This window comes from Paramormyrops kingsleyae, chromosome 9 (genome assembly GCF_048594095.1).
Source record: "Paramormyrops kingsleyae isolate MSU_618 chromosome 9, PKINGS_0.4, whole genome shotgun sequence".
Lineage (NCBI taxonomy): Eukaryota > Metazoa > Chordata > Actinopteri > Osteoglossiformes > Mormyridae > Paramormyrops > Paramormyrops kingsleyae.
Genome location: NC_132805.1, coordinates 2051028 through 2073795, shown reverse-complemented (window position 1 = coordinate 2073795; position 22768 = coordinate 2051028). Strand labels below are relative to the sequence as shown.

At 44.9% G+C, this 22768-nt stretch overlaps 2 protein-coding genes across 5 annotated transcripts in view; one reads left to right on the top strand and one right to left on the bottom strand.

Annotated features, from left to right (window-relative positions):
- Positions 1-372: 372 nt before the first annotated feature.
- Positions 373-3792, bottom strand: LOC111839069 (cysteine-rich venom protein catrin). 2 transcript variants are annotated; one of them, XM_072715894.1, is made up of 7 exons: positions 3746-3792; positions 2890-2990; positions 2352-2442; positions 1564-1706; positions 1300-1391; positions 965-1047; positions 373-829 (listed from the first exon to the last, which is right to left on the bottom strand). In XM_072715894.1, the coding sequence occupies exons 2-7, from the start codon at positions 2899-2901 to the stop codon at positions 687-689; spliced, it is 564 nt and encodes a 187-aa protein (XP_072571995.1). In that variant the 5' UTR covers positions 2902-2990; positions 3746-3792; the 3' UTR covers positions 373-686. The 2 variants fall into 2 exon arrangements, with proteins under 2 accessions (XP_072571995.1, XP_072571994.1); XM_072715893.1 differs by lacking the exon at positions 3746-3792 and adding an exon at positions 3096-3190 and having other exon boundaries at positions 2890-3013.
- A 14434-nt stretch (positions 3793-18226) lies between these two features.
- rftn1b (raftlin, lipid raft linker 1b) overlaps positions 18227-22768 on the top strand; it is a 47390-nt gene continuing 42848 nt past the window's right edge. Inside the window, exon 1 of one of the 3 annotated variants that reach the window (XM_023802548.2) lies at positions 18227-18721. The gene's annotated coding sequence lies outside the window, so the exon portion shown is untranslated. Of the gene's footprint in view, positions 18722-19409; positions 19523-22768 lie in introns of those variants that run through there. The other 2 variants (XM_023802549.2, XM_072716006.1) reach the window with 2 other exon arrangements.

Here is a 22768-nt window from a genome sequence, read left to right as displayed (position 1 = left end):
AACATCCAGCTTGACTAAACCAGGTATTGGGATATATGGGTGGATGGTGTTCAGGAAGAGGGCAGATGTGGTTGAAGCTTGAGCGTCATCAAAGGATGGATAGTCCTACCATTGTGAGGTGGCTGATCGAATTCTGTTTGAGGAACAGGTGGCCTTAATATACTTTATATGAGTCCATCTGATGACTATGTAACATGCAAAATTATTAAGGCAGGAGTATTAAGCAATAATATGAAGCTTGAGTCATTCATTCATCCTTCCATTTTCTATACCCGCTTATCCTATGTAGGTTTGTGGGAGGTCCAGCGCCTATTCCAGAATCTATGGACGTAATGTAAGGAATAACCCAGAACAGGGCATTTAGTCATTCAATGCATGTTTATTACATGGAAGCAAACAGTTACATGAGGCAAATGTAAACCATCACCCCAGCGAGTAGAAATATAGAAGCAGGAAGATGAGAGCCTTGAGAGTAAAGAGGAAAGAACGACGCAGGAAATCCCAAGTAAACTATTCCGTCTTTCTTCATATCATCCCGACTAGTAATTAACAAGGTTTTTATTATCTAGTCAAACATTTATATTTTAAATAGCCAATACCGCCTTCAATGTAAATGTTGATTAACAACCAAATAGAAATGTATTAGTTTAAAGTTATTTCTTTCTGGAAGGGCTGCATGAAGTATGTCATTTCTTTGCAATTGGCCGGATTTTTGCCTGGCACTGGCACAAGCTGGGACACCATTCCTTGACGTCGGAGTTGCCACATCCATTTGTCTGTACCAGGTTTGGGCAATTGCTGTATTTGTCGATGTATGGACACGGGTTAGCTGTTAAGAGAGGGGATTTCAACGATTAATAACATATGGCATACTGTAGTTCCAAGTTAAACCAAAGCCTTCATTGCATAAGCCGTGAGATGGGGGGGAATCAGCTTTTTGTGCATCTGACCTCCTCATACTTACTGCACAGTTTGTCATCACAGTTGTTTGGGCAGTCAGCACATGAGTCCCCCTTAGTATACGGAGGAACTTCTTTGAAGTTCCCACTGCAATACATAAAAACATGGGTGGTAACTGTGTCCTATGGCAGTGTTTTTCAACCCGGTCCTCACAGTCCCACAGTCAGTTCATGTTTTTGCTCCCTCTGATCAGACAGTCCACATTTTTGCTTCCTTGCAAGGAGGGAGCAAAAATTTGGACTGTCTACGGGTCCCCGAGGACCGGATTGAGAAGCACTCTCCTATGGTCATAAACATGGGTTCAAGAAACAGATGCACTATGGATTAGGGTTATCATACGCTCGGAAGTAGTGGCAGCCGTAGAAGTACGTTGCAGAGTTGCTGCAGTAGGTGACCCCACATCCTACCTCATAAGAGCCATACCACACCACCTGCAAGACATGGAGCACGTCTGGTGTCAACTCTATTTCTCTGTCATTTTTTATCGTTTCTGACATGCTTCATACCAGCAGTTGCACATTAACAACCATTAATACACAAGACCCTTACAAATATTTGATAAACTTATTTATTTTACATAATTTCAGTGAATGATATAGTCACCTGTGTGTAATGGCCAATCGGGTTTCCGTTAATGGATCCAATGGGAAACTGGTAATTCTTGACTTCATTGTGCCATGCCCCAACAACAGAAGTCCAGTTATATACAGCATTAGACTTAAATAAGTTCTCGCCACACTGGTACCCTGTCAATAAATCACATAGAGAATGATGGTGCTTTAATCGTTCAATGTAGCTGCGTAAACATGTACAAATTGTACTTTTAACCTTTAAAAAAAGTAACATGTTTTTGCTAAAGAACTCACATTTGTTTATTGGTAAGTATGTAAGGGTTAATGAACAACAAGCCATGTCTTGTGTTTTTTTTAAAAAAAAAAGGCTGCAGAGGCAAAAATTGTGAATTATGCGTTCAGCCACTGTTTTATTCATTTAGCTTATTAAGTGATCACCTATTATTATAACCGGACTTGCGTTCCATTTGGTTAATGCAGGTTAAACAGCACTGTAAAGTATGACTGGACTACAACTGCACTATTTCAGTGAATCATTATTGGCATTTAATCACTGGCTACAGGACTGGGCTCTCAGCCTGAAGCACTGTTGTTGTTGCCTAAGTGATGTCGTTACCTATATATTTTCAGCTAAATAACGTTAGCTAAAATTAAACATTATAATTACGTACTGATTTACTACTGTGATTCACCTGGCTGGCACCACACGTACAGTTGTAAAGTTAATCCTCCATTCAGATTCGAGAACTGAACAGTTCCGGGGCATATAGAGAGATCAAACGAGAGCAGACAGAGCGTGGCACAGCAGAGTAGCATTACCGTCAATCTCCCGGCTACTAGGAGGCCCATGAGTCAAATTGCAGTTGTTAATCCAGTTTTGAGCATTCGTGGACAGCTGTGCGTTCCAGGACTGCAGCCATGACACCAACAAAAGAGAAGAGCCAGCTGACCAGACAGACCACAGGAAATGAACGTTGAATTCAGAGAAGATTTCTTAAAGGGCAACCAGGATTAGTTTGGGCAAACACAACAATTTACACCAAACAGTGTGAGTGTCAGTAAGAAGTAGCGGTTAGCTCTCCAGCTAAAAGCAACATCCCGTCTGATCCTGAGAGCAGGGCCAGGCGCCCCCCCCCCCAACACAAAGCAGGATACCCCCCCCAACACAAAGCAGGATACCCCCCCCCCCCCAACACGAAGCAGGGTACCCCCCCCAACACGAAGCAGGGTGCCACCCCCCCAACACGAAGCAGGGTACCACCCCCCCAACACGAAGCAGGGTACCCCCCCAACACGAAGCAGGGTACCACCCCCCCAACACGAAGCAGGGTACCCCCCCCAACACGAAGCAGGGTACCATTTTTAGCATGTTTGTAGCAGTTGGCTGCACTGTTCTCCTGAAGGCATTGTGCACATTCACAATCTCCTGCTGGACGTCAGCGTTTTGTGGAGAAACGCCTGTGAAGTTCACACATACAACACTGCATTAGTTGAGATAATTGCAGGAAAAACAAAACACAAAAAAGCATCGGCATAAAATTGTGTTAGATCATGAGTACCTACCTGACTACAGACACCACATATAGAATGAAAGAAGCAGAAAAAAGTCAAAATCAGATCAGTATGAAAGATTTCTTCTTTAACACTGCATTCACTGCTATTTCCCAACAAAATCTTTTTAAATATATTAGGAATTAATCCGATAATAAAACAGTCAAATTTTTCAGATTGCTACAGTATGAATACACAAACCGCAATTGTCAACTTTTCAATTTAATTCCTTTACATCACCATGCAGTATAACGCAGAAGGCAGCTTTTCTAGGCATTTTGTTCACCACAAAGGTGTAACTGAGAAAAAGACACACATTCCATGGTGAACTACAGTGAGTCACTTTTGTACTCGGTGGGACTCTGTACTCACCAGGTCCCCGCAAGTCAAAGACACTAGCAGCACAGTGATGCACACAGCAAATACCATCATTGTTAAGCACCTCTAAAACTTTGTAGATGGGAGTAATTTAATTCAGCAAAAAAAAAAAAAAAACAGGAAAAAAAAAGACTTTGTAAGTACCTTAGAACATTTACAATGTTTTGGTGACTCAGAGCAAATTATAACACAATGCAATATATCTCTGAATATATTATATATAAATAGTTCCATAAACTACATCATCACAACAGGAAAAATAGATGTGAATTTGAAATAAATACCTTAATTGCCGGCCAAGTGGGGGAGCTACAGTCAGCCTCGGCTGCCTGAATTTGCTGTGAGCAGTGAGACTCCGCTCCCTCCCTTTATATGCGCTCCTCCGGCGCGTCTCCCCTTCAGTATCCCTCAAGGTGACACCTGCAGCAGTTTCACTTCAGCTCAGAACAATAACAAGAAAATCGGGCAACAACAAAGGACAGATTAGATTACGCTGCATGGCGGAGGGCGTTGTGCCTTTGCAGTGCGGCACAAAGGGGATCTCGTGGGTAGAATGTGTACACAAAAGAACAATGACAGATTTTTCTCTTTTTTGTGAGCAAACCATGTGGTGAAGCCCTAGTGTATATGTACTGTCTGTCTCGTTGAAGTGGAAAAGTAGATGTTTATTCAAGGATTATGCGGAAAACAAGATCTATAGAAAATATCAATCAAGACAGCAATACTCCCTGTAACCACCCTATTTGGTAGGATTAGTTCACCAGGACACTTAACTTTGCTTTTGGGCACTCCTTTCTGGGTGAAGGAACGAATGCAGTCACGATTAGGCTTAAAAGCATGAGTATGTGAAATAAACATAAACAAAGCTGAAATGAGGTAATAGAACATGTAGGTAGATGTAGGTAAAGAAAAGCCGTGGCTGAATGATTGGGAGGGAATGTTTGTCTGGCTTCCCCTCTCCCTCCTGTTGGCGTGGCTTTCATTTAGTAAGTAATTTTTTTTGTTTTGTTTTTGGTCAATGAAATGAACACCTAGCAGGCATGCCCCCCCCCCCCCCCCCATGCTATAGTCAGAGTTGGGTAATTCAGGTCCAGAGAGTAAAAGTCCAGACCAGTTTCCCAACCAGTTGAGTACTGTGACTCTTTATGCTCAGCTGGGTGGTTGAAACAAAATCTTGGTCTAGACTTTTACTTGAATTACCCAACTCTGACTATACAAATACTGCAATGCTGGAATGTTAAGTTCTATGGGAGAGTCCAAACTGAAACATCCATTCATGTTCTCACTGTATATGGTCATCAGAGATCTGCAGCATCGTGCACTAGATAAAGGAACACCCTGGACAGGATGTTGGTCCATTGCAGAGTGGGTGGGATTAAACCCAAGCGATGTGGAAAGAACATGCTAACTTCACACAGAGCGATGTGGAAAGAACATGCTAACTTCACACACAGCGATGTGGAAAGAACATGCTAACTTCACACAGAGCGATGTGGAAAGAACATGCTAACTTCACACACAGCGATGTGGAAAGAACGTGCTAACTTCACACACAGTGATGTGGAAAGAATGTGCTAACTTCACACAGAGCGATGTGGAAAGAACGTGCTAACTTCACACAGAGCGATGTGGAAAGAACGTGCTAACTTCACACAGAGCGATGTGGAAAGAACATGCTAACTTCACACAGAGCGATGTGGAAAGAACGTGCTAACTTCACACACAGCGATGTGGAAAGAACGTGCTAACTTCACACACAGCGATGTGGAAAGAACGTGCTAACTTCACACACAGCGATGTGGAAAGAACGTGCTAACTTCACACACAGCGATGTGGAAAGAATGTGCTAACTTCACACACAGCGATGTGGAAAGAACGTGCTAACTTCACACACAGCGATGTGGAAAGAACATGCTGGGTGGTTGAAACAAAATCTTGGTCTAGACTTTTACTCTCTGGACCTGAAGTACCCAACTTTGGCTATACAAATACTGCATATAGGTTAGGTTTCAATATTGGTACAGACCAAATCAGCCACAAACTCCCGCCCCCCCTAAAAACTCACATGGTGCTGCCACATTGTTAGGGGGGGGCATGTCCCCTACCGTCCATACTCAAGTCTACACCCTTGATTTCATCCACGTCCCTGGAGGTCTGAAGCATTAGTAGTATCCATCCCCTCGAGGCTGATCTCTATTCAAATATATTACAGTGAAGTTTCCTTCAAAAGTAATTCAATTTTGTGTTCATATAAAGGTGTTATTTATCTAAATGTCACTCATCTTACCTTAAGGTGCTGATGGGGACATTTGTGAGAAGAATTTCTGTTGCTTGCGTGCCGTAATGAGAGTATTTTGCAAATATACTTCATCAGTCAGCAAACCACTGCTTCAATTAGAATCTTCTAACTCGGCCACTAGCCTGCTGCAAAACCCTGATTAATGAATGAATGGGCAAAGCTCGTTCTGTTGCATGGTCAATTAGTCTCTTTCAAATAGAAAACACACTCATTTACAATCGGACGGCGTGTCTGCAGGTTTCCACTGCAGGCCGGGACGCGGTAATGTAGCACTCGGTGCCCCCCCCCCCCCCCCCCCCCCCCCGGCACTCTCCCCCCTCTCTCTGCCCAGCGTAGGAGACAGTGAGCCGGAGAGAAGCAGCCGTCTGCTGGATCACATGCCCCATGGCCACCCTCCCTCCAGGAGCGAATCTTTTTTCATTGAGGTTATTCTTTTGAGAACATCCCATAATAATAATAAAAATAATAATAATAATAATAATAACAAGCACAGTTCTGTAGCACAATTACTCTGCAGTTTATCGCATTTTAAAAGATTACTGTAGTTATTGAAGGTCACCATAAAATTCTCACTTTCCAGTGTTTCAGTCTTATTTCCATGCGAGTGGGTGTCTGTGGTTTCTTAAATCTTGGGGGATTCATTCTTATAATATGACAGCATCTTGTAAGCCAGGCCTGGGCAGTTATTTTCTGGGCTTTACCATGTGAAAAAGGCCCGTTTTTTAATTATTGCTCCATGAAAGCAAGGATGTTTGTTTGGGTATGGATGGTAGGAACATGTCCTTACCGATATTGTGTCTGTTTGGGTATGGATGGTAGGAACATGTCCTTACCGATATTGTGTCTGTTTGGGTATGGATGGTAGGAACATGTCCTTACCCATATTGTGGGAGTAGAATGTGTGCTTAGGGGGCTGAGGGCCTTTTGGCTGATTGGGTCACTGCCAGTATGGAAACCTACAGCTTAGTGTGAAAGCTACAATAATGCACTTGTTAGCACTTCCCCCTTTTTGAAAATACATGTATGTGGGTATGTGGGGATCCTCAGCTATAACAATCTACGGGGGCTTGGAAAGGATTTTTTAAAAATATGGTGGCTGAACTCTCTCTATCCTGGGTCTAGAATCTTTGCAATCAGAACATTTCCCATATTTAGCGTATATATTTATCATTAACTTACAAAAGAATTGTGGGCAAAAATCTATTCATAGTCATAGACATGAAATGACAACTTTTTTCATTTTTAAAACTATTTTAATGATCATGAGGTCAGTAAAATGCCCCCCTATGCTTTGCCCCCCCAGTCTGTTACCCACACACTTACTTAAGCGTTTCCTCTTCAGTATTTACCACTAGTGGGCAGTGTTGCGTAACATATTGTTCAAACGCCGCACGCAACATGCTCCTGCCTGTAGAGACACCCACCGGCAAATTCGCATCTTCAAATGCAAAAACTGTGAGTGGCACCGAACTAATGCGACGTGCGATGGAAGTTCCTGCTGTGCAGAGCGCCAGGTGATGCATCCTAACGCTCTCTGCTGGTTCAATGGTGCCGCAGTTCTCTGTCTCCATCTGTGGCTCTTGGCTTTATTAAAGGTGTCTTTTCCATAGCATGCTACATATCCACAAATGCTTGAAACTGAGATGCTCTCCTAAGGTATATTTATCTTCATCTGGTTTGTTTCTTTGGTCCATAGTGCGCCTTGTCTCAGGGGAGGATTAAGTCAGGTTTGCCTGAGGTTTGGCTTTTTTTTTTGTTTTTTTGAAGGAAGATTGGCATCGGGACTAAAATACTCAGGGCTGCAGCCCCGAGGGATCAGTCCTATCGACGCCCCGCCTTGTGTTACATTATTTGTTCAATATCATTGAACAACAAGGTTTCATTATAAGTTGTTTCACATTTGCCACTGTATGTTTAAAAGTATTAAGCCAGTGCCGTCCATTCACGAATAAGAAATATACACCTAAGCTAACAAGCATCATAGCCTAGCCCACTTTAAGAATGCTTAGAACACTTACATTAACCTACAGTTGGGCAAAATCATTAACACAAACCCTATTTTATAATTAAATTGTTGAATATCTCATGCAATTTATTGCATAATGTACTGAAAGTGAAAAACATTTGCCTATCATAAAGTTGAAACATCGTAACACAAACCACAGTGGCAGTACTCAGGGTCTAGAGATGGTCGTCTCACTAATGGCTCATCCAGTGTTAAATATGCGATGATGAACAGCAGTGTAAGAAATAACATGGAAATGTCCTCTTGGGAGTTTTTAGCAACCAAACAAATCACACATCCAAAATCTGAAAAGTTCTGTGCCAAACACAATTTTCAGGTTGTTTGCAACTGTTTGTCTTGTACAGTGTGTCTGATTTTATGCAAGTGTAATAAAATAAATGTCTTAAAACCAGGTAAAGAATTTGAACCACTATTTATCCTGTAGTAAGGGCATTGTACTAGGTTTGTTTGTACAGTATCTACTGTACATTACATAACACCATATGACCTCTGGTTTGCAGACAACAGCAAACAATGATAAAACCACTGTCTGACGTTATTATGCATGTTGGGAAAAAAAAGTCAAACAGGAAGTAAAGCTGTAAATATTTCTCTATTTGCAAATCAAAATGGGTAAAAAGACGGACTGTTTAGGCAGTGAGAAAGTGAAAATTGTGCAGTTATTAGATAATGGTAAAACACTGGAAATTTCAAAGACATTGCACAGATACCACTGAACTGTGAGAAAACGCAGTGAATGGTGTGAACAAAGAGAGGATACAAACCAAAGGAAAGAAACAAACATTGACACCCAAGACAGATGTAAACTGAAACAGGTTCTCATTAAATATCTCTTACTGAGTAGTTCAGACGTTCAGTAAGACAAGTGTGCGGAATTCTTAAAACACTAGGTGAAGTAAGGAAGACTATCAGTAGATCACCCCTCGATAAATTATACCTTCAGAAACATTTAAAGTGGCCCAGAGTGAACTCAAAAAGTGACTTTAGTAAAGTGCTTTTTTTCGAGGGTGACACTGGCCGGTGGGTCTGGGGTGATGGGGAATCTTGTGAGACGACAATGGGGAGGTGGTGGGATTATGAGCTGGGCAGTTGGGCCATTCAAAGCTGATGATGGGATGAAGCACCTTCCAACGAGGAAGCAGAGACGGGGCACTTGGGTGTGGACTCCCCTCTCTCTGGGGCGGAGGTCGCTGAGGTGGTTAAAAAGCTCCTCGGTGGCCGGGCCCCGGGGGTGGATGAGATCCGCCCGGAGTTCCTCAAGGCTCTAGATGTTGCAGGGCTGTCCTGGTTGACACCAGGATCATCTGCAGCATTGCGTGGACATCAGGGGCGGTGCCTCTGGACTGGCAGACCGGGGTGGTGGTCCCCCTCTTTAAGAAGGGGGACCGGAGGGTGTGCTCCAACTATAGGGGGATCACACTCCTCAGCCTCCCTGGTAAGGTCTATTCGGGGGTTCTGGAGAGGAGGGTCCGCCAGATTGTTGAACCTCTGATTCAGTTCTATACTCTCGGCAGGGTCTTGGAGGGTGTGTGGGAGTTTGCCCAACCAGTCTATATGTGCTTTGTGGACTTAGAGAAGGCATTCGACCGCGTCCCTCAGGGAGTCCTGTGGGGGGTGCTCCCGGAGTACGGGGTGCCGGGCTTCCTTATAAGGGCTGTTCGGTCCCTGTATGACCGGTGCCAGATCTTGGTCCACATTGTCGGCAGTAAGTCGGACTTGTTTCCGGTGAGGGTTGGACTCTGCCAGGATTGCCCTTTGTCACCGATTCTGTTCATAACCTTTATGGACAGAATTTCTAGGCGCAGCCAGGGCGTTGAGGGTGTCCGGTTTGGTGACCTCAGGATCAGGTCTCTGCTTTTTGCAGATGATGTGGTTCTGTTGGCCTCATCAGACCGTGACCTTCGGCTCTCACTGGAACAGTTCACAGCCGAGTGTGAAGCAGCTGGGATGAGAATCAGCACCTCCAAATCCGAGACCATGGTCCTCAGCCGGAAAAGGGTGGAATGCTCTCTCCGGGTCGGGGAGGGGGTCCTCCCCCAAGTGGAGGAGTTTAAGTATCTCGGGGTCTTGTTCACGAGTGAGGGAAGGATGGAGCGGGAGATCGACAGGCGGATCGGTGCAGCGTCCGCAGTGATGATAAAACAAAAATAAAGAAATGTTTATGTTATTTTTAAACATATTGTTTTAAGTATGAAACTTGCAGTGATGATTAGAATTATTAGAGTTATGTCAATTACATTAATTATATTTTTGTGGGGACTCTCTATTCATTTCTATGGGGAACACTTTAAAATCCCAACATGACGACCTTAACCGCTACCCAACCCTAACCTTAACCATAAGTAACCAAATAAAATGAGACTTTTGGCATTTTTAGTTTTATGATTGCATTCACAGGTCTTTGTTGGGACCTGAAAAATGATCCCCATAAAGTCAAAATAACAGACTCTTAATCCCATTGTGGGGGACATTTGTCCCCACAATGTAATATAAACATCAATCACACACAAACACAGAGTGCTCTATAAAGGGTAGGCAGATATGGATTTATATATGAATTCATATACAGTAGTTCATGAATTAATACATGAGCAGTCAGACCTGTAACTGCCTCCATGACACCACAGTCAGAAAGATTTCCTGATTTTTCCATAAAGTCTAGGAGAATGATTATAATAACACCACATTATGTGATATTTGTTAAATCAGTGCTCATTGTGAATAATGTAACTTTAATCAGAATGAATTGGAGGTGTGCTTTCAGGAAAGGAAGAACGTATGAGGAGAATTCAAAGTAATGTTCCCCATTTGTGAATTAATCATTTCCCTCAGCCTAAATTTAGCAGAAGCATTTAAATGTGCTCATTGTCTGGCATCTAGGTGAAATATGATATTTTTCTACATTGCACATAAATGAAATTGATTGCAGGCATCTATTGCACAATAATTTTCTGTCAAATATTCATGACAGCATGAACAATTTGGAATATTAATTCCTACTGTCTATACTGTGGAAGTAATGTCTTAGAATCACAACACATCCATCAACCAGTGATGGATAAAATGATGCCCCATGAACCATTTGCTGTATATTTTGATCCCACTAGGAGGGGCCCTTTGTTCAAAAAAGGGCTGAAAGCATGCTCCGCAGAGCGCCATCTAGTGGGGCTCCAGCAAATGGTTCATGGAGCGTCAGTGTGCCCAACGCTACCGTCAACCACTTGGTTGCAATTTCAACAAGTTTGAAGAGGTTAAACTTCCAAAAAAAAAAAGCACTTCTCCTCTGAAACTTTTCACATTTTACTGGAGGAACGTAGCCTCTCCCGAATCACGGATGTGGAGAAACAGCTGTGTTAATGTTGTCATCTTCATCTGAAACATGACAGCATTACTCAGCGTGATTCTGTACTCATCAGATGCATCAGGGTGACATTGCACTCAGTAAACAGGATCACTGAAACACCGAGATTCCGTTACGCTTTAAGCATATGCACAATGGCCAGCTCACAGACACAGTGTGTAAATAACAGAACACTGTGAAGATTTATTTTTTTTGTCTCGAACAAACCATGTGCTGGAGTACAAGAATATAATGTGCAAAAATCTGTCTGGTTGATGAAGTGGAAAAGCCAGTGTGTTTAAGCACTGCACATGATCTATGGATTGTCATTCAAAGCCGCATTCTGTCCTGCAGCTGCTTCATGTGGAAGGAATATTTCAGCAGGACACTGGGCATTGCGGCTTGGCACTGCTTCTCAGTTCAGGGAATAGATTATGTAAAATAAATATCAACACCTATAACTATAATCAGGAAAAGTGGTTCGAAAATGTATGTTAAAATCAACAGCAACTGAAATCAGACAATTGGTCATACAGGTTAATTCATCCATGCCGTGATTTAAATGAAGAATCTAAATAAAGAGCACAGATGTTTTTATTGTCTCTAGGTCATGAACAAGAAGCTTGTGGATAAAGTGAGTCATTTATGATGAATTCTACAACAAACATATGCAGATACACCTAAGGAGCGGAAGGTAGGAAATCACGCAGGAGACTTACAGATAATCAGTGTTTAAATAATTTACAATAAAGAACTTGCCCCAGAAACCACGTTGCTTTGATAGTTGTTGCCTATTACCATCTGTAAGCGCTAATGGTGACAGCTGTGAAAAATTAATGAGTTTTTGTCCTTTAATCTGTGTTGCATGTGTGCTCTGTTGAAAAGGATTATTTTTCTTAAATCTTGCAAATATACATAATCAGCTTGAAAACCAGGCTGACCACTATGTTACGATAAGATCCTAAGACATTCGAAAGCCAATTATAAACTTTTAACGTGACCCGCCTGTTGCAAAGCCCTGAGTAATAAACGGCCGAAAGCCGGTTTTGTTGTACAGCCAATTACTCTCAGACGGCTAATGTGCTAATCTGCAACAAGATGGCGCTAAACGCAAAGTCTCCTTTCTGAGGCGAAACACAGTAATGTAACGCTAATGCTTGGGTGCAGTCTGTCCATGGCAGTGGTGCTCTAGGCACGCCGCCCCCTCAGTTCACCGCCGGCCCGCGCGGCTTGCTAAGTCGCCGCCCCCTCAGTGCACCGCCGGCCCGCGCGGCTTGCTAAGTCACCGCCCCCTCAGTGCACCGCCGGCCCGCGCGGCTTGCTAAGTCACCGCCCCCTCAGTGCACCGCCGGCCCCCGCGGCTTGCTAAGTCGCCGCCCCCTCAGTGCACCGCCGGCCCGCGCGGCTTGCTAAGTCGCCGCCCCCTCAGTGCACCGCCGGCCCCCGCGGCTTGCTAAGTCGCCGCCCCCCCAGTGCACCGCCGGCCCGCACGGCTTGCTAAGTCGCCGCCCCCTCAGTGCACCGCCAGCCCACGCGGCTTGCTAAGTCGCCGCCCCCTCAGTGCACCGCCGGCCCACGCGGCTTGCTAAGTCGCCGCCCCCTCAGTGCACCGCCGGCCCACGCGGCTTGCTAAGTCGCTGCCCCCTCAGAAGATGGCGCCCTGGTGCCCTGGGCGGCGCGGTGGCGCAGTAGTTAGCGCTGCTGCCTCACAGCAGGAGGGTCCTGGGTTTGGTCCTGGGTCCTTTCTGTGCAGGTTTCTGCCAGGGGCTTCGGTTTCCTCCCACGGCCTGAAGGAGTGCAGGTCTGGTGAGTCTAAATTGGCCCTGTAATTGTCTGTGTCTGTGCCCTGTGATGGTGATTGCTCAGAGTTGGTTCCTGCCAGTGCCCATTGTTCTGGGATAGGCTCTGGTCCCCCTCACGACCCCAGTTGGGACTAAGTGGTCATGGTGATGGGTGACTGGGCTCCTGCCCACAGTGTTTTCTCCCCTCTTTGTGAGACTGCTGCTCTGGATCTCCACCTTTAGCAGGAGGAGAATGTGCCCCTTACCAATTGTTGGTTCTCGCCACTGCTACTAATAGCAATATTACTATTACATTGTAAGCCTTACATTTTTACTTTTCATATGATTTTCTTCTGATACAGTGGTTAGCGCAGTTGCCTCGCATCTCTGGTACTACGGTTCGAGTCTCCACTATGTCTCTATGTGCCTGGAGTTGGCATGTTCACTCCATGTTGTTGTGGGGTTTCCTCCAGGTACACTGGTTCCCCCCCACAGTCCAAAAACATGCTGAGTTGCCAAATTGCCCGTATGTGTGTGTGTGTGTGTGTCTGCCCTGTGATGGGTTGGTGCCCCATCCTGGGTTGTTCCCCGCCTTGTGCCCTGTGATGGGTTGGTGCCCCATCCTGGGTTGTTCCCTGCCTTGTGTCCTGTGATGGGTTGGTGCCCCATCCTGGGTTGTTCCCTGCCTTGTGCCCTGTGATGGGATGGTACCCCATCCTGGGTTGTTCCCTGCCTTGTGCCCTGTGATGGGTTGGCGCCCCATCCTGGGTTGTTCCCTGCCTTGTGCCCATAAGCTCTGGATCCCCCATAACCCTGAATAGGACATGGGGTTACAGAAAATGAATGGACAGGTTCTTCTGTTTAAAACAAACCCATAATATTTACATTTAACTGACGTTTTTCATGTCGTACTACAAATATCAATTAATCTGTGTCTGACGGTAGCCTTGTATCGCACGTACATCCTGGGGAAATCCCCAAGCTCACCACAGCCCTGCACTGCATGAGCGGTTATGGATGCAAGCATGTGTGCATGGCTGGCAGATTTTGTATTTGTGCTTAAATAAAGAAAACTGACCAATTACGCATCAAATATTGTTTTTATGTCACTGTGCAACTTATGTGTCTGAAGAATCTTAGAAGTTTGATAACAGGCAGTTAATCATTTGGTACGAACAGTCAAGCACCATGTGGTGACGTGTGAATATTAAAGCCTTTGCTTTTTACGCTTGGCTTTGCATCGGCAAACAGCAGACCGATGGTAAGACACACGCCCAGGGATGGAGTGTTTTTTAGAGAAAGTGGGTGAGCTGTGATTGTGTTGGATTGGTGAGCTTGTTACACTAAGGGATCGCATGACTGTGTCATAATGACTGCGCAATTTCCTCCTCTTATTACCCAAACATTTGGTCAGTGGCTTTCATGCATCTCATTAGTACTGATGTCCTATTATGTATTATTCATTCAGAAAGGGGGCACATTTTAAATTGTAATTTTTATATCACATCTATTCCTTCATGTTTTCCGGTTAACATTAATCTTTAAAAAATGAAGAGAGACAGAAATTAGGATTTTCTAGGCCTTTCTTTTTGGCTTTTTATTCCATCCTCTGTCTTTTACACGCAGTTCAAATCCTCCGCACAATTTCTTTGCAGTCATTTTGGCACAAGAGTCATTTTAGGAGATTAGTTATAATTAGATATTGTTATCGGATGCTGTCAAGTCAGTATTGATTCCAGACGACCAATTAAATGGTATTCTTCCAGAAATGTCTGTTTTCTGTCCCAGTCGTCAGGCTCCCCAGCGGCATCTGATTGCTGGTTATTGTCTTATTTCCCTTCATCTTTCGCACATCACCGTGTCTTTTCATAATACATCGCGTGTCGCGAATGAAAATTCATGCTTGATTTGATCAACAATCCACTCGTATTTTGTGGTTCGTTTTCCTTGCAGTCCATGATTTTCCTTTCGTCTTTGACCACACCAAAGTTCAAAGGCCTCCCCTGTTTCCTCGTTGCCCATTCATTTGTAGAGATATGTCAGTACTTTTGAAGATTTTTGTCTTTGTAGATCCTTTATTGCAGCCCAGAAAAGTCTGTATTTCTTCACTGCAGGATCTTTTGTGGTAGATGTTCCCAGGAGGCAAAAGCTGCCTTTAAACCCCACGTTGTCCATCAGTGCTAAAGGCAGCAGGTGAATCTGTGGTCATAACCTTTGCGATATTCACATTTAGTCACAGGCTCACAGCCTCATCTCTCCAGTCTATTCTTTAACTTTCCTTGTAGCTTGAAGATGGATGGTGATAGCAAGCACCCTTTGGTAACTTCTTTAGCTATCTGCAACCGATCTGTTTCTCCATATTCCTTTCTAACTGGCTGGTTCTCCATTGCAGAGATTATTCATAAGGACTGCACGATGCTTGTTTAAACCACTAGGGGGCACTGTTGCACAACATATCCTTGCAACCTCATACATCTGTGGCGTTACCCATCGGCAAATTCACACGTCTCAAAATAACAAAACCGCGAGCGGTACCCAGCTGGGATCTCCTGTACAGTTAACATGTTTGTCCTGCAGTGCTCTGCATGATCTATTTCTAACACTCTTTGCCAGCATGATGGAGTCACGTGATCCTCAGTGTCCATCTGCAGCTCTTGGCTTTTGTGGAGATGTCTGTCTTTCCATGGTTCACCTCACGTGCTGAATTCTGCTTCAGCTTGAGATGCTCCTGTGCATTCATCAAGCTCCAACAGACCGTTTGCTTGACTATTTAGGTTATCATGGCTCATATCCATCATATCTATATATTTTGCATGTCAGTGCTGTTTAAAACAATATAAAAATAGCTATTCATTAGCTGCTACACCCAATGACTGGCGGAATCCATTTGCCGATAAACGCATGCCGATTGTTTTGTAAATAAGCTGTTTGCTGTTTGCTCATTACCACCATGTCACCATTTTTTGTTTGGCCTGTTTGTTCACACGTCAGTCCAACGTGCTAGACGTACTCTGGCAGCCAGTGCAGCTAACATGCAAGGCCACTTTCGAGTCACTCTACACACGATTCACATTTCAGTTGGCCTCCTTTGCGGTGTAGAAGCAGACACTGCAAGAATGAAACACTTCCTTCATATGGACAAAATGAGAGAAAATGTTGTAGAAGAGCATGACGCCTCTGAACAACATGTGATTAAAAAAATGAAAGACTCCCTCTCAGAGTAAAGACTGTCACAGTGCAAACAAGAGTTGGCGTCTGGCTGTTTTTGATTTATTGTTGTCACGTGGAAAACAGTTGCATACTGTGAGAAGCTCTGAGTGGCTGCGGCGCCCTGAGCCTCTCGACACGGGGATGACTGCCGGGGCTCAATCTTCTCTCTGGTTTAGGGGATTTCCTTCTCAGGAACAAGAAGCTGGGGGCCGGACGAGATCTGCATGACATAGTGGGTCGTCAGAGTGTATAGCATGCTGCAGGAACAAGAGGCGGCCTGGAGATCTGGGCCAGTTAAACGGCAGAACACATAGTGTGGCACATAAAGAGGGATGTTGTGTCAGTTTGAGATCAACCCAGGAGTCCATCCTCTGGGAACAGAAGCAGAGGTCGAGTCCGGACCGCCAAGAAGTTTACGCTACCAGTTATTCCACTAATTTGTCTTTAACCGCACAATTCTGGAATTAGATCATATGATACTAATGGATTTCCTCTGCTGCTACCACAATCTGGCCTCTCATGGCGAAGTCCCTGAAGAGACACTAACGTTCTACTGAGGGGTATCTCATCAGTAATTTTTCAGCTGTGTAAACCAAAAAAAAAATGAAAATGAAAAAAAGAAGTCTGTATTCACTCTAAATCACGGTAAATTCTGGCATATTGCATTTATTGAAGCCACTGCTACACGATAAATTACTGGAGCGGGGGGGCAGGTATTCTATTAGTCATTTTAAGTAACGGATTCTGGGTCTGATCGCCTGAACTTTGTTGTATTTCCTGTTTTTTTTTCAGTTGTTTTCTTACCAGCAGTAATGGAAAGCATACCGTGTTTTATTATCCACCACCCTCATCAGACTCTGTAAATTCACCACAAATGGGCACAGGCTGGATTCAGTAACAAAGTCATTATGCTCAACTGCCTCTGTCTCTGTGAACAAATGAGGGGGTAAAATGGAAATCTTGCTTGTTAATGGCTAATTATACGTGCTAATATGAAAAGCTGTGTGTGTGTTTTTTTTATAGAGAACATCATAAAGCAGCAGCAACTTCTTTGGACTATGATCATGACACATGCGCATCTTTGAAGAATGATATTGAATTACTCAGTAGATAAGAGGAAGGGTGTAGGAATGGCTTAAAGTGTAATAACATGAGCAACAGCGTAAGAACAGCCTATATGTTTGACAACTAACATGGAAGTGTTTTTAAAGCGGCATGTTCTATGCTATAATGCAGCTATAATAAGTCAAAGAAACAGTATGTAAATAAATCACACATCTGAACATTTCCTTTTGTTCTGGATTTGGCTATCAGACATGGTGTACCAGATCAGCTATTATTTCTTAGCAAGTGTATAAGACAGTGGTACATTTTAATATTATTTTTGAACTCCTTGACTTATGAAAGTATGAAATAACTCATCGGTGATTAAAAGAATTACTCTATCCTTCCAATCAGGAATAAGATAATGTATCTGTGCTGATTCCACACAGTAGTGGCTAGGGGTGGCCTGGGGTGGGCAGGGTAGGGCCATAAAATGTTCTGATCTGGCGTCCACATACTCGACCACATTCATTGATGTGGGGTGGCAGCTGGGGGGGGGGGGCACGTGCTTCCTATATCCACCCCAGCCATGCGTGTGTTTTAATGCACCTTCAGATCAAGGTGTGAGAGCTGCAACAGCAGCCACCACCCCCCCCCCCCCCCCCCCCAAAACAACATGGAAGGTAAATCGGTCTTTTTGTCTGTTATTCACCGCCGTGCACAGCGCTGTATAATGGGTTGGCAGTTATGGGGGGGGGGGGGGGGTCATTTGCAGCTTATAAAATATACATTTGGCCTCAGAAGTGCGGGCCAGCAGTCGCACTCGCATCGAGCGCAGTGTCACTCCTGAGCCTGCCTCCCCTGACCATCTCTTCCTCCTCCTCGCCCCCACCCCCTTCCCAATCCCCTTCCCTCTAGTCTGTCTTTAACAGCCCCCCCCCCCCCTTTTGTTTCCTCCCCTCCCTCTCCGCTGGGTACCTCAGGCGGTGGAGTGGAACTGTGGCGATAGCATGAGGTGGGGGGGGGGGGGGGCAGCAGCAAGCTAAGCGGCACAGGGGTCAGACTCAGCTGCTGGTCTTAGAGCACCGGCAGAGGGGAGGTGGGGAGCAGAGGGGAGAGAGAGAGAAAGAGAGAGAGCGAGAGAGAGCGAGAGAGAGAGCGAGAGAGAGAGAGAGGAGGCAGAGATGTCAGAAGATGTGGTTTCCCTGAGCTTCAGCGAGCGTCCCCGATGCACACTTTGAGGAAGACAGGAGGCGAAGCAGCACGCTGCACGCCGCTCACACAGGCTGCCTGGCTGCGACGGGGCGGGGGGGGCCAACACAGCGAGACAAGCCGATCTGCCTGGGGGGGTACACACTTTACTGCCGCAGGGTCGTCTTCACTTTCAAAGCCTGCAGCCGCAAAAGCCCCTTCGTCTGCTTGGATCTGGGGGGGTGGGGGGGAGCGTGGATGGTCTGCATGGACTGAGGCAACACCACCCTCCTGGAGATGAGTGGAGACTTCACAGCTGCCTGTCGCTGATCTCTGAGACAAACCTGTAGTCGGCGATCTTCTAAGCAGGTAACCTTGTTTATTTTATTCTTTTTTCCTGTGACTCAAAACGGTCAGCTTATTTCACATGTGACTGGATAAAAAGACCCATGTAGATGATACAGAGTGAAAGTGCTTTAAAACTTGGAATTTGCACATACTTTACTCACTACTGTTCTAATGCAATAAAGAAAGAGGCTGAACCAGGGGCAATTTCACTATTTGGGGTCTCAGACCCAAAGAAATACGGGATTTAGACTATGTGGATTTAAAATAATGATTTTTCAGACAAAAAACAGGATGGCTGAAACCCAAATATACGGTCTGTGAGCTGGAGCACGGTTCAAGAGAAAATGCAATACAGCCGCAGGTTAGTGAGCGCGCGACGCCTCTGTAGGGAATGCGAACGTAAACACGGGAACGAGCCGAATGAGTGACAGAGCCTGGAATGAGCCTGTAAACACGGGAGCGAGCCGAGCGGGTGACAGAGCCCGGAATGAGCCTGTAAACACGGGAGCGAGCCGAGCGGGTGACAGAGCACGGCGCCTTGCACGTGCGGCGTGCCGCGAGGGCAGAGCATCCCGACGTTAACACCTGGCCCCGCCGCCCGCTCTCCCGCAGAGCCTCAAATGCGACACAGTAAATTGCGTCTGTGTCAGTCGGGGAGGGACTGCCGGCTTCACCATGAGGGCTCGCCGGGCTGCCTTTAATCAGCTCCAGCCGGCGTGCCGAGAACTTAACTGTTTCAACGCGCCACGGACCGGAGATTCAGCGTCGCCTGAAAATCTGGGGCAAAGGGTCTCCTGCTGTAGCCCGTGTCTCCACACCCAGGTAGCAAAGTCATTTTGGTTAGATATTTACATCCAGAAATTTGTCGGAAAATGTTCGTTTGCTTAAAACACACTTCTAAAATCTCACTTGCACAACTTGTTGGCGTACTTTCTACCTATTTGTGTACCTGCCTCATTAGTTAAACGATATAAATAAATCATCCTGTAAGGCATACTGGAAATGCCCTTCCTGGAAGTTGACCAGCTGCGTTTCTATTTAATGGTTCCTTTTCTCAACCGCTACATTACACTGCTATTTTAAGCAATCTTGCATGAACTTCATTTTTAGATAACCAAGACTAACACAGAAAGCATATTCACTTTATAGCTGATAATGCATATAGTTCATAATTTAATAGCCTACTTGAGCAACCAGCCCCCCACCCCCTACCAACACCACTACACAGCAGTCAGAAAGATTTCCTGATTTTTCCATAAAGTCTAGGAGAATGATTACCACCACATTATGTGATATTTGTTAAATCAGTGCTCATTGTGAATAATGTAACTTTAATCAGAATGAATTGGAGGTGTGCTTTCAGGAAAGGAAGAACGTATGAGGAGAATTCAAAGTAATGTTCCCCATTTGTGAATTAATCATTTCCCTCAGCCTAAATTTAGAAGAAGCATTTAAATGTGCTCATTGTCTGGCATCTACTGTAGGTGGGTGACGATATTTTTCTGTGTTTCACTTAAAGGACCAGCACAACTGATTACACAGACATCTATTGCAAATTTGTTTTTTGTTTTTTTTTCAAATTGACAGCTTGATCTTTTTCTAGACTTTACTATCTGACATTATAATGAGCCTGTTCACATGGATGACATTAATCATAAAATTTCCATCAGCCAACAAAAAAATGGTTGCCATTTCAGTAAATCTGAAGGGGTTAAACAAAAAAGCACCCCCCCCATCAACTTTTCACTCTTTACTGGAGCAAATTTAGCCCCTTCAGAGTCACGGAGGGGAAAAAAGCTGTATTGATCTTATCATGTTCACCTCAGACATGTCAATATTGTGTCTGAAGTGCACTTGCTCTCTGTTAATGTACATTAGTAGACACTGGGGGGTGGGTTCATTTTAACACCAGTCAAAGGGTGGAAGTGCCGGGGGGGGCGGGGAACTTTGTCCTACCCATCTGCCCCAGTTAAATAAAGTTAATTTAAATTAAATGATAAAAAAATAATGATAAGTCAGACCCTTTTAGATTTATTGGCCTTGTGACAACTGGCCATTTATTATTGTATGATTTAAAATTATAAGCAGTCTCAGCCTCTGGGGTTTTAGATTCATTATAACTGACATGCTGCTTTATTAGTATTTTATTAGCTGATAAAAAATGTTCTGTTTATCAGTCATCTTAAAGGAATTTGGTCTCTTTATTATATGGCCATGTATTTTAAAATGCTTGAAATCTCGGATTTTCCTCTTTCTGAAATGCATCACGCAACGTGTTCTGTGCTCAAAAACAGGGGGGGGGGGGAATCACAAACGCATACAGAATATGAACGGCCAGGAAGAAGAAAATGCCATAATGGCTAACATGCTATCAACGAGTCTTAAAAAAAACTATTATGCTGGAGAGATGGCTGTCCTTTATTCTCCTAAGGATAGAGTAGTCAAGAGGCTGGTTCCCATGGCAATAGCTTGCTGCATTTCTGTTTAATTTACTGGCACAGGGCTGTGCTTGGGCCTTGAGACGATAAATGGGCAGCCCTTGGGGTGCGGGGAGAACCCCGGGCCTGCTCCCTCCTTCCAGACACGCCGTGGCCGTCCTCCCTGAGAGTGCCACCTCCTTTCATACATCTCGCTCCATCTCTGCCTTTAAGCATCAAGGCAGGCAGCCCTCAGCTTCCTATCTTTGCATATCGTTTCATCATCTCAGCTACGCTCTGTTACCACGAGAGGAGCATGTTCCGGAAACGCGGCCGCGCCGCTGCGTTCCAGCCGAGGCTCTCGGTGAAGTCACTTGCTTAAAAAATACCCATGAGTGTGCGTGCGTTTGTGTGTCTGCGAGTTTCGACCCAGCAGCTTGAGAATAGCATTGTTGAGCGTTCATATTCGCCATACATTTCAGCACCATCAAACAGTAAATTACCACAGCACTCAACAGGTCACTGAACTCCCAGCACTCCTGCTGCTCGAAAGATGGAGACCGAAAAAAGAATTTGATTTCAAATGGCCATTCAGGCAAGATAGAAGGATAGACCTAAAGTGAAATAAACTGTGGAGGCCTGTTTTAATTGAGTAGAGATATTTTCAACTCTGTCCTCCTGCAGATGTGACCTCTGACCTTTCACTCCTGTACAGTCGCAGTATCCAGAGCAGCCCGCCCTCTCACTTGCCTTTTCCTCTCCCCCCCCCAGCCTACCCCCTGCCTTTCCTTTCACCCCACCCCTTGTCTCTCTCCTAACTGGGCGTGGGGCATCCAGGATAGGAGAGACAAGGGTTGGGATTTTTTAAGAGGGATCATAATTCATACAGGGGGCCCAACTTTACCATTAGCCAATGATATATTTTGAATCGGTGAGTGACGGGAGGAGGAGCACTCCAGGAACCAATCAGCTTTCAGTTGAGGCCAGTGTCCCTATGGCCCCACCCATTCATATGCCCCTGGATGAGAGATATACAAAGAGGTGGTTCTACCTTTCAAAGCTGCGGCAGTTTTTAACTTTGAACACTTATTAAATAAAACACAGAGTAAGTAAAAGAAAGCTATAGTTAGCTCCGTACTCTTAATAGATTTGATAACTAATTCCATTCATCCATTTTTCATAGCCTCTCATGCACTGCAGGGTTGCAGTGAGCCTGCACTGTATCCCAGGGCATGAGGCAGGGGACTCCCAGGATGCACTGCCAGTCCGTCACAAGGCACAAACATCCCCACACAAAACCTCAGACTCAGATCCATTTACCTCCTAACTTACCGGCCATATCTGCACAACTTCGTAATGCCAATTTAAATACCACTGTCCTTCTCTGCATTTACATGAGTTTCTAAACCCAGGATGTGACTTAAACGCCGGTCGTTTAGCCAATTTGTCAGCAAAGTTTCATTTTATTAAATGATTAAACCGGGGGGGGGAGAGATGAAATCACTTCCTTCTCAGAGCAGTGGGAGCAGTGCTGAATGGGGGCCCCATGGTAGGTCACACCGGGGGGGACATTTGGGAAAACACAGCAGTTTGCCGTGTGCCATTAGGTCAGCGCTTCCTGCGTCTGCTACGAACACGGCAAACTGGCCCC

Bases quoted from the DNA above. Each gene is read 5' to 3' on its own strand.
- LOC111839069 (XM_072715894.1), bottom strand. The intron at 1,707-2,351 runs GTAATGCTACTC...ATTTATTGACAG, and splicing joins TAGTAGCCGGGAGATTGACG to GGTACCAGTGTGGCGAGAAC. The intron at 830-964 runs GTAAGTATGAGG...CTCTCTTAACAG, and splicing joins CTGTGATGACAAACTGTGCA to CTAACCCGTGTCCATACATC.